Below are 12,436 nucleotides of genomic sequence, written 5' to 3'. Positions count from 1 at the left end.
CTTGCAAGAATGGAAAAATAGCTGTTGTGGAATGGGAGTACCAATTAATGAAAGATATTTATGGGATCTCAATTTTGCCTCTGATCAGGTCATCATGTTGTTGTTGTTGTTGTTGTTATTTGGTTTTTAGGAGCATTAGCAACTAAGGCCATATTGCTCCCGGATATGCGGTGGTCATTCCCTGATCTTTCCGCATACTCCGTATTTGGTGGTGATGACGGGCTCGAACCCCGGTCTAATCAAGAAGAGTGTGCTACGCACTGCTGCTCCTTCCCACCTGGCTACGGAGGCGCCATAAGGTCATCATAGCACAAGAAGTTATGATTTGGAATATATGTTAAGAAAACTGCATCTTACATATAAACAATGGGGCCTCAATATCAATTTCACAAAAACAGAATTCCTAAGCACAGCAGAGCATCTAGACAAATTGGAAGTTACACAATTTGAAGTTAGGTGTACACAATCTGTACACCTAAAAACTGTAGACTTCTTCGAGTATCTTGGCTGTATTATAACTAAGGCAGGACTGGGGAAAGAGGAAGTTAGCACACGAATTCATCAAAGTAGGAAGATTCTTTGTGCCCTCAATACTATCTGGTGGGACAACAGTACCTCCCTTAGAACAAAAAAACATATCAGACAGTCGTTAGTGGAATCAGCACTTTGCTACGGATGTTGAGGCGTGGACACTGAAAGTGGGTGACAAAAAGAAGCTTAATGCCCTAGAGATGGTTTGTTTGTTTGTTATTTGGTTTTTAGGAATATTAGCAACTAAGGCCATATTGCTCCGGGGATATGCGGTGGTCATTCCCTGACCTTTCTGCATCCTCCGTATTTGGTGGGCATGGGCTCGAACCCCTGTCTAATCGAGAAGCATGTGCTACGCATTGCTGCTCCTGCCCACCTGGCTACGGAGGTGCCCCCTAGAGATGGACTACCTTTGTTGAAGTGCTAGAGTTTCCAAGCTTGAGAGGGTTATGAATGAGGAAATTAGAAGGCATTTGCATGCAGATGGAGATATTATAGAGCAAATTGAAAATAGCAGGCTGAGATGGTTTTGACATCTTATATGCATGAGTGAAGAGAGATGGCCTAAACTTTTATATTAGTGGATACCACAAGGGAAGGGAAGATGAGGATGCCCTAGAAAATCATAGAAGGAGAGTGCAATATCAGCTATAAGAGAGAGAAATTTGAAAGTTGAAGATGCCCAAATCCAGTGACTTTGGAAAATGGGAATGACAAGGTGATGATCTGTGATATAAAGTTGATCATAGATAGATATAAAATCTTTATATATATATATATATATACATATATATATAAAATAAAGCTGCAACATTGCCTTGCAACAGGCCCACAGCCAGTTGCTAGATGTTTAGCAAACAGTTTTGAAAAATAATAGGCAAATTTAGATTAATATAAAGAAATAAATTAATAAAAAAAATTAAACAAAAAGAATGGCATATATATATTCGGTCTGCCTGCTCTTTAGGAAACAAAGTTCAGGGGAGGTCCCTATGGACTGAAGATGTGAAAATGTGTCCACAATTCATAAAGGGGGAACAAAATGTGACATAAGTAATTACAGACCTGTTAGCTTAACTTCTGTTCTGGGGAAAATAATGAAGTTTGGTTAAAGAAGTAATTCAGGATCATCTAGAACAGGAATGCACTTATACTGCAGTCACAGCATGGATTTGTTAAGGGGCAGTCTTGTCTGACCAATCTGATTAGATACTATGATGCCGTAACAAAGGCATAGATAAAAAATTAATTTTGATATCATATACTTGGATTTCAGAAAAGCTTTTTATACTGTTGCACATAAAAGACTGCTGTACAAATTGGTGTGGTATGGCATTAAGGGCAAGTTAGTGTTCTGGATGAAGGGATGGTTGAGTGAGGGAAAACAGAGAGTGGTTATTAATGGACACTGCACTTCATGGACCAATGCTATTAGTGGCGGTCCCTAGGGTTTTGAATTGTGCCTATTGTTCTTTTCTGTATTTATTAATTATATTGATGAAGGTGTATTAGGCTTAATATTGCTCATTCAGTCAGTTCCCTGCTAAGGTGCCTAGTTACCAAGCTCTGTAGCCCATTTATATATTTGAAATCTTTCCTCATATTTTAACAAGTGCATTGCCTGTCTTTTTTATTTTAGGTGTGGTCTCTACACTTGGATATAGTACTTCAAGTTTAGTTTCACATTTGCCTTATACAATTGGATTATAATCTCTTAATCTCTACAAGTAAATGTCTGATAAATCATCAATAGGACCAATTGGTCCCATGGAGAAGAATTTTATATTTTCATGTCTGCCCAAATAGTAATATCTATCTATCTATCTATCTATCTATCTATCTATCTATCTATCTATCTATATATAACTCCACTTGTTACACGTAGGACATGCGCTTTTGAGCTCCTGCCTTTTTGCCCCTTTTCGACGTTTGTCCGCAACGACCTGTCAAGACTTATATTGTACGTTTCCTCTTCGGAAGAGCTTTTGAGTATTAGTAATTTTGTATGTGTAGATTTAGTGGAGTTTGAGTTAGGTTAGATTTTAATTTTTAAACTTTAGCCATGGAAGGCTGGATATTCCAGTAATGGCTTATTCCCCCCCCCCCATCAATTGTCTCCAGCAATGGCCAGCGAAGGTCAAACAACCACAGCAATGGAACCTACAGCTACTGCCAGCAATGACAAAACACTGAAAGCCACACCCTGCGACAACAGGAGAATGCCTCAAGCTCCAAAAGGTCAGTAACTGTTAATACTTATGCTAATGCCATATCTAATGGATTATGCTTGATGTCAGCAAAAACCCCTCTCTCGCGACCAATAATAGTACATACAGGTCGAACAACACTCCTACAAATGAAGCAACCGCTATTACTTCCCGGGAAAATGGAATAGTAATTTTCGCTACCAAGGAAAACACTCCTGTAGAGCAGTACCTTACAGCAATTGCAGTGAAAGTGCCACCGAAAAATGTTACTCACGCATCCCGTGTGCTGGGAACTGTGCAGGTGTATTTCAGCCACCCCTCATGGGCACAAACTATCCTGCAAAACGGAATAGACATCAGTCTTCATCACTGGAAGCGGTACCAATTGCCTTAGCACCAACGAAAATTACGATATCAAACGTCCCACCTGAAATTCCTCATCAATTTCTGAGAGGAATTTTATCCAAATACGGATCCGTTACCGGGAAAATATGCACACTCTCTGCAGCAACCACGAAACCAGAATTTTCGCATATAAAAAGCTTCCGCAGGCAAGCACTTATGCACTTCACCAACAATGATGCAGCAAACATCCCAAAACTCATCAACAGCGATTTAAGCGGAATCACTTACACCTTTTATACCTCCATTTCCTCTCAATGTTTCTTCTGCCATGAAGAGGGCCACATCAGGAAAAACTGCCCGCACATCTCTACCTCCACTGAAAGTAATACCGAAATTCAGGTGGCACCAACTAGGGTCAGGCCAGATCCACAAAGCGAGCTGACTGTTGGAAACAATGGGGATACAGAAGAAACCATCAAACAGTCTGAGATGCTTCCCATACCAAGCACGACAGAAAAAGAAAATTCAAAGATCACAGAGGACCAGGACATACTCCTTTCAGAAGACCCACCAACCGAAACAAGAGGGTTTTCTTGGAATCAAACTCCAAGGCAGTCGATATCAAGAGTCGCAAAACAGAAGACAACGGATACCCTGATAGGAAAACAGCCAACCACTAACCAAAAAAAAGGAATGATGAAAATAAATGCAGAATACCACAGTAGTCAAACAGTCAGATCCCAAATAAGCCATTAACACCATCAAGTATCGAAATAAATAAGCATGTGGAAACCACCAATAACTCAAATGAAGAAGAACTTGAATCTCTGGGGCCCGAAGAAGAGAACAACCGCAATTCCCATGATTCAGATGCTTCAGAGGACGAGGAGGGGGAAAGCGATTTTCCCTACACTAAAGACCCTCTAAGTGTGGAAAAATTATGCTCCTTTCTTTGGGAAGTACGTGGCTCCCCACAGAAGCTGGTGACAGCTCTGAAGTTCACCACTAACATACCAGAGCTTATCTCACAACTTAAGGACCTGCGTTTTAAACTAAAAGGAAAAAAGGACAGGGCAGATGTGAATAGATCCAAGTGCCTGTACTACTTGATTAACGGACTTGAACAACAATACCATCAATCAGGATGTTAACTGCCCCAAAGCTTGCAAAACCCTTACCTTATTCCTACAGATAATGCTGATACTTAACATGCTATCACTTAATGCAAGAGGGTGTACCTCTACATTGTGCAATAAGCTGGCCCTTCACCAGGTCCAACGACATCATGCCGACCTACTCTTCCTACAAGAAAAATATTAAAGCAGACACAAGGCCATCCTTGAAATGGGCAGATTGGCCATATGTATTCCATCATTCTCCAACACAACAACATCATGGAGCCTTCATCATAAGTCTGCCTGCAAGCTCAATGTGATAGCAGAGATCACTGGCTACGCAATCTACACCCACCTGGATACACCCTAGAAGGAAACCCTGCACCTTTTTAACATCTACATGCCACAGCAGGACAGGCTTGCTATTCAAATAACCAACTTCATACAAAGCCATCTCTCTACTATAAATCAGGAACACATCATTCTTGCTTGTGACTTCAACTGCACTCTTGACCCAGAAATGGACAGAGTGCAATGCACTGAGCACTACACAATGTTAATCAACAACCTGCAGGCCTTGTTAAACAACAGTGAACTAGTCGACGTATTTAGACACCAGCACCTAGAAGAAAAGTCCTACAACTGGAGATCAGCAAACACAGCATCTGAAAGACTACCTTACCAAGCCCGACTGGACAGATACTACATCCCAAAACACACCTTTCCCCCTAGTCAGAAGCATCACACATTTGCCATCTTATATCTCAGATCATTCCTTTATTAAATTACAGCTCTCCTTCTCACCCAATCACTTCAAAAATGGAGGTGCTTATTGGATGTTCAACAATAGCCTTCTTCAAGACAGGGAATACAACTCTAAGCTGAAAGACCTGATATCCAATCTTGCCCAATCTAAAGACAGATTGGAGCCCATAAACACATGGTGGCCTAGATTAAAACTCAACTGAAATCATTCTCGCAAACCTACAGCCATCAGAAAAATCAACAAAAGCGTAATAACCTCTATCAACTTGAGCAAAGGCTGAAAAATCTCCCATCTGATAGTCAGGCCCATCAGTCAACACTACAAGCCTACAGACTCACTTAGAACACTCTGCAAAAGGCACCCTACTCAGATCGAGATATACCCACATAAATCTATCTGATGCCCTGACCAAATACTTTTTCTCATTAGGCTACAGACATCACAAATCAACCACCATCACTGCCATTCAGCTGCAAGACGGAAACATCACTGAAGACCCAGAGGAAATCTCTGAAGTAACAAGATTTTATAGAGAAATTTACAGTTCTCGAGAAACCTCTACAAAGGCAACTGAGGAAATCCTTTCAGGACTTAAAAAAATCTCCCATACAACCCAATGCAGTATGGAGAGACAAATCACCCTACAAGAACTAACAGTAGTATGCAAAGCCCTTTCCAAAAATAAATCGCCAGGTCTGGACGGACTGACTTCTGAATTCTTCCAAACATTTTGGGATCAACTTGGAGTGCTACTCTTTCGAATGCTTGAAGAAGCCCAGTCCCATGGACTACCAGGTTTGGTCACCACCTCTGTCGCTCGACTGATTCCCAAGAAAGGGGATTGCACCAATCTACAAAACTGCCGCCCGATTTCCTTAATGAATACAGACTGTAGAATCAGGCCAAAGCCATCGCCAATAGACTAAAATCCACTCTCCCTGATATCATCGATCACCAACAAACATACTCAGTACCTGGAAGATCGATGTGCACCAAATCTTCGCTGAGATGGAGAGTGCTTGTGGTCAATCGTATGGCGGCAAGCATTCTCTGGCACACCTTCAAAATTCTCACCCGACAATCTACATCTGATCCGTGACCTCCTCTCCACTGCAAACAGCCAAAGAGAATTCCTAGCACTAATTAGCCTTGACCAGGAAAAGGCATTCGACAGCATTGAACACAGCTACCTTTTCCAAACCTTGAAAGCCTTTGGATATGGACCCTACATCATCAGAACAATCCATCTGCTATACAAGGAAGCCAAATTCTGCCTGAAACTGAACAACTGGCTCACCTGCCACTTTCTGTATTCCAGAGGGATAAAATAAGGCTTCCCACTCTCTCTGGACAACTCTACACAATTGCCATAGAACCATTCCTTAATAAAATTGCCACCAGTATACAATCCTGATGAACGCTGCTACCAGAATCCCACTAAAGATAACCTACTCAGCATATGCAGATGACGTCACAATTGCAATATGCCACAAGAGCGAATTTGAAGACATTCAAAAGTCTCATGATCTCTACGCTCAAGCATCAGGTGCAAAACTCAACCGCTGGAAGACCAGCGGCCTGTGGGCTGGCAACTGGAAAACCAGAACCGACTCCCCCATCCAATGCACATGGTCCAGCGAGGGACAGAAATACCTAGGTGTGTACCTCGGCAATACCCTCCTTTTCTCCCAGAAGAACTGGCCCGAATTGTTGAGTCGTTTCAACAAAGTACTCGGGAAATGGAGAAGCGTGTGCCACATCTTCACTGAGAGGGAGAGTGCTTGTGATCAATCATATGGCGGCAAGCATTCTCTGGCACACCTTCAAAATTCTCACTCCACCTGTTGACTTCCTCCACCAAATCCAGGCATCTGTCTGAAACTTCCTTTGGAACAAAACCAACTGGATGACCTGTTCCAAACTTAGCCAGCCGCTTACTCACGGGGGACAAGGGTTGGTCTCTCTTGAAAACCATAAGCGACCTCCTGACACCTTGAATGGAAAGGATCAGAAGATTTGCCCATTAAAACCATAAATGCAAAGCAGCAACACAGACATCTAAAATCAGCGATCACACAAGCTCTTCCAGACATCACTACAGCTAAAGGGATTGGAAATGTGACCGGATCCTCACCTACACCAATCTTTGTCATCACATCACCAGAAGACACGGTACCTATGTCTCCTGCACCCTCCAAAAAAGTCTATCAACTAATCATGTCTCGCCATACAGCCATGATTTTCCCATCATCCACCTGCCAAGCTGTCCCTGTACCCCTCTCCACTCACCACACGCCACCATCTAACTTTCAGTGGAACCTTCCGTACAGGATGAAATGTTCCAAATTGGATGCAGACATTCAGTGGAGACTGTGGCACAACATCCTTCCCACCCCAGTCAAGCTACAAATCTTCGGATTATGCACCTCAAACTACTGCCTCTTCTGCGCCACTCCAGGTACCATGGAACACACATACCTGTCATGCCCTGTAAACAAGGAACTGGTCAAATACACTTTGTTTGCAGCAAAGCTTGCCTGCAACCACTTCCACACTCAGAAGGACTACTGGTACTTGCTTCACTCTTAGCAGATAGCACACACCACGTGCAACTTCCTATTCATTGCTGCCAAGGCCATCATTTACAACTTCTACTTGAAGCACACAAGAAGCAGTGACAATGTGCCTCCTGTCGACACATTGGCAAACATCTGACGTGGAGCCTACGGAGGAAGTTGCAGAGCAGACTCTACTCGAATTCCACTGCAAAAGACCAGAAACTGTGGATCATCTTAACAGCGAATGGAACAGTGGCGGTCACCTCTTCACCATCACCATCACTGAAGAGTCCATTACCTTCAACGTGTGAAATATGAGACTGATCCAATGCCAAGAAACTGTTTTCTTAATTCCAGAAATTGAAATGTTGAAACGTTTGTATTTCTTTCTAAAAAGTTTCTTTATTTTTCTTTTCATACATAGAATGTAAATAGTTGTTGTTGAAAATCTATCTACTGTTCATGGTTAAATTAAAAAAAAAAAAAATCTCTCTCTCTCTCTCTCTCATGCACGCACGCACGCGCAGACACACACGCACGCACACGCAGACACACACACACTTCTTTCTACTTCTGTGTAAGTTATTTTGGGATTGTTGTTTTCCAAACATTGCTGCACTTTTCTGACAATCATTAACTACTCTTATAATCTTGGTATTATCTGCAAATGTTGATATTACTCTTTGTATCCCTTTGTCAATGTCATTTTAAAAAAATCAGAAACAACAACAGCAGTCCTGATCCTTGAGGTACCCCCACTTCTGGAGATGACCACTAATCATAACTCTCTGCTTCATGTCCTGCAACCATTTTGTAATTCACCTAAGGATTTTACCCCTGATACCAAATTTCTAACAGTTTATAGAGTAACCTGTCATTCAGATAATGTCAAATGCTTTGCTAAAATCCATATAAATAATGTAAAAATTATTTCCTACATTCAGCTCATAATGACTCTTTCAAAATAACTACTTCCAGATTAGTTAAACAAGCTTTTCTTTTTACAAAACCATGCTGTGTTCCCTTGAAATGATCATTTCTAACAAGTTGCTCCTGTTTTGAAATTTTATTGATTGCTTCCGCAATTTTCCACAAGGTGAAGGAGCCAACCTAGGTGTTTACAGCAGATTGTATCTCTCAGCCATTTTACAACTTCTTAATAGTAGGCCACATTAACAGTGACTAACAGTTTTCAAAAAATACAATCAGCAGGTACTTCACATTGTGATCTTCACCTTTAAGCAAAAAATTTTCTTCATGAAATTTCCCTCGTGCCCGACTTTCCAAGTTTACTTGTAGCTATGTGTTCAAGAGATTCAAGAGATAAACAATTGCGAGCATGGCTTACAAGGACATCTTCTGAGCATGCACGCACCAAGTTTTAACTTGTTGTTAAGCACCAGTCTAGTGGAAAGCTGCTTCGAGTGAATATTTGTTTTTCTAATTTGTCATATGTACTGAAAATTATGAAATTTGAACATGTAAACATTACATTTTGCAGTAAACTCAAATCTCTTGAACACATAGCTACCACTATATGTTCAAGAATTATAAGATCATTTTTTATAAGATCAATCTTTTTTATTATATTTAATATTTAGAATTATTAATTCTAAATACAAAAGCTATTTTGATCACAGATTAAAAAACTGAAATGCTATTCTTTGTGTTTCAGATATTAAGTTTATTTAGATATTAATTTTAAATATACTTTACATATTGGGTTGAATAATAATACACTTCTCATAGGTAATTACACACACACACACACACACACACACACACACACACACACACACACACACACACACACACACACACACACACACACACACACACACACACACACACACACACACACAAAATAATAATTTCTGTGTATATCTTACTGTCAGCTATCATAACTTTATCTTTTGTTTTCTTCTTAGCTAATATTAAACAGCCATCTAACCCTTGTTCCAAAGAAAGGAAGGGCAGTGACACACGACAGCAGTTTCAGATCACTGCGGTAATTCATTATATATATATTTATTTCCAAATTGTATGCAATAGGGAACCTCTTTACTGTATATAGCAAAACAAAGAGTATCTTAACTTATTGCAAGGAAGTGAGATATGATGTATACAGTGGTGCTCAAAAAAATTGCATCACCTGCAAAATCCACTGAATTTCTGTGAAATTTGGCAATATGCCATATATGTTTTGTAATAACATTACCTTATTTCATCTTTCATCATCCATCTCTGGCAAGCTCTATTTGATGATGTCATGTTCTACATGATTGCGTCACCCCGTAGCAGTATAAATACAGTGCATATGCCATGAGCCCAGTGTTCTGTGTTATTGCAATTGCTAAGTTTTCACAATTAACACCACATAGGAAAAGTGTTGCTGCTGCATTAAATGCAAAGGGACAATCTATGCATGAAATAGCTAAAAGGATTCACTGTAATCAGTCAACAGTGGCACATTTATTACGAATATTAAACTGGCAGTCTATACAGAAAGAAAGGAAGTTGATGTCCATGAATATCTTCTGTAATGCAGGACAGATTTCTGGTCTGTCTGTATGTCTGTAACCAAAGATCCTCACAGATAGATCTAAAAACAGCATGGGAGGAGAATACAGGAGTAAAGGCAAGTACTGCTACAGTACATAGATGCCTTTTCATATAGGAATTAGTAGCATGTCACCCAAGAAAAAAAGAAAATGAAAGTCCGTCCTGCATCTAAAGTGGGTAAAAGAGCATGCTAGTTGGTCTGAGGATCAGTGGAAATGTGTTATTTTCTCTGATGAATCAAACTTGCAATGGTTCAGACAGCCATCAGAGTGTTAGACGAAGAAGAGGAGAAGAATTTCATCCTAACTGTATCATCTCCACAGTGAAATATTCTGCATCTTAAATTATATGGGGCTATATTTCACATAGAAGAGTGGTTATCTCTTGAATTTGTGAGAGGTACAGTGAATACTGAAGTTTACAAGGGCATTCTTGAGATAAAATTAATTCCCACAATTAGAGATCACTTTGGGGATGTTGCCAATTGCATTTTTCAGGATGACTCTGTGCCATCTCATAGAGCCAAAACCATAAGTACTACTTCATGAAATTAGCAAAAGTTTTAAATTTATGAACCATCGCATGCACACCTGCTTAAATAAATGTAATTTATTTAGTTCTTTTTAATTTATTTCAATCATTTATTATTTTAATAATAAATGACTGAAATCACTGCTTTCATTGAATTTTTATTATTATATGAACCATAAGTAACGTACCATTATTTTGGAGAAAAATATTTATTTCATGTTATTTGTACCCATAAGGCATAAAAGTATATTTTTCTCCAATTAATAGTTTCATATGTGTATTGTTATTACTTATTTATGTTCTTTCAGCTATTTCTAAAAGATTAGCTGACAGTATAAGGACAAACAATTTAAAAAATGAGGTGATGCAATTTTTTTGACCACCACTGAAAAAAATTGCACACTATTGGGAAAAAATTGCACCTATTACTGGCATCAATAATTTACAGTATGAGCATTAACAATATTAGAGACCCTAAAGAAGGACATTAAAATGCATTAGAATGTTTTCTGTTATTATTTTCAGAACTTTTATGATATATGGATTATAAAGAAACTTGGCCACTTCAGGGTTAAATGTCTTAAATAACTGCTAGTTGTAGCTTTTTATTTAAAGATCATGGACCTTCCAAATTTTTGTGACAATTCTTCTTCTGTGATCCAAATTTTTGAATCTCTATTCAAGTTATGAGTTCTCTCCATTTAAAACAGTGACCAAGAATCATTAATTTTTAAAATGCAATTAGAATTGTACCAAATTTTATGAAATTAACACATTTTCTCAAATGTGTCAATTTCAAAAATATTGTGTCTTAAAATGAATATATAAAATTGAGACATTGGTGTAGAAATATATGCACAGGGCTTCACAAACACAGTTGCCATGGTTACTGAGAAATCTAACTTGACAATTGGTATTTTACAGGTCTTTCTAGTAGCTATAAAGTTTACCTACTAGTTCTTTCTTTTAAAATTGCTGTGGTCCGTATCTTGCAACGATTTGCATGACTTTTTACAAAGTCACAGTATGACAAATAGTTTGCTGTCCATACTATATGGCCACTAAACTGTCAACAGAATGAATCCTGTTGGTTAGAGGGACATGGTAAAGAATAATAGCATACTCAATCTTATCCAGTCTCTTATTCAGTATCAATGCAGTAAACTTTATCCTTTATTAATTGATCTAAGAAAAAATAAAGAAATATTTGAAGATTTTTCAGTTGTGAAAACATTACACTCTTCACCTTATAGACTTTATCTTTGTGTCCTATCTTTTAGCCATCCTGCAATACATCACAGAAATCAGTAACTTCAACTTCCTCCAATTTATATAACAGCCTTTAATGAAGGGCAGTATCAAATGCTTTACTAACATATAGATATATAATGACACAATTTTTATCTGCATACAATTGTTTAATGACTATATTATGTAGATTATTGGATTTGCATCCTTGTAATGCCAAGCAACACAAGGCTGAGAATGGCCAGAAGACAAAAACTTTATTGCAGAAGAGACTATCGACAAGTTGTGATCTGAGATACTTAGAGGATAAGTAACATTGACTGTGTATTTTGGTTGGTGAGGAAAGAATCAATAGAGTTAGAGTGAGATTAGGGTTTGCTGGTATTCTAGTAGGTATGGATCAAGTTGTGCAAAGCAATTACTAACAAAAAAAAACCTCACCCTTTCTGCAAGCTGGATTTGTACAACCAGAAAACTGAAACCAGTTGAAACTGCAAATATTAAAGTCATTAAGAACAGTTACTTCACTCTTGGGCAAGTTAGATGGTGAAACTTAAGTTCCAAATGGAAAAA

At 38.9% G+C, this 12,436-nt stretch overlaps 1 protein-coding gene across 1 annotated transcript in view; it reads left to right on the top strand.

Moving 5' to 3' along the window:
• The window catches only part of LOC150080609 (uncharacterized), a 186,668-nt gene that overhangs the window by 135,040 nt on the left and 39,192 nt on the right, over positions 1-12,436 (top strand). Inside the window, exon 10 of the mRNA XM_090380753.1 lies at positions 9,451-9,530. Within this exon, the coding sequence (XP_090236879.1) occupies positions 9,451-9,530 (80 nt within the window). The remainder of the gene's footprint in view (positions 1-9,450; positions 9,531-12,436) is intronic.

This window comes from Mastigoproctus giganteus, chromosome 9, assembly GCF_048544385.1.
Source record: "Mastigoproctus giganteus isolate SK-2022 chromosome 9, ASM4854438v1, whole genome shotgun sequence".
Taxonomy (NCBI): Eukaryota; Metazoa; Arthropoda; class Arachnida; order Uropygi; family Thelyphonidae; genus Mastigoproctus; species Mastigoproctus giganteus.
This window is presented reverse-complemented; position numbering and strand designations above follow the sequence as displayed.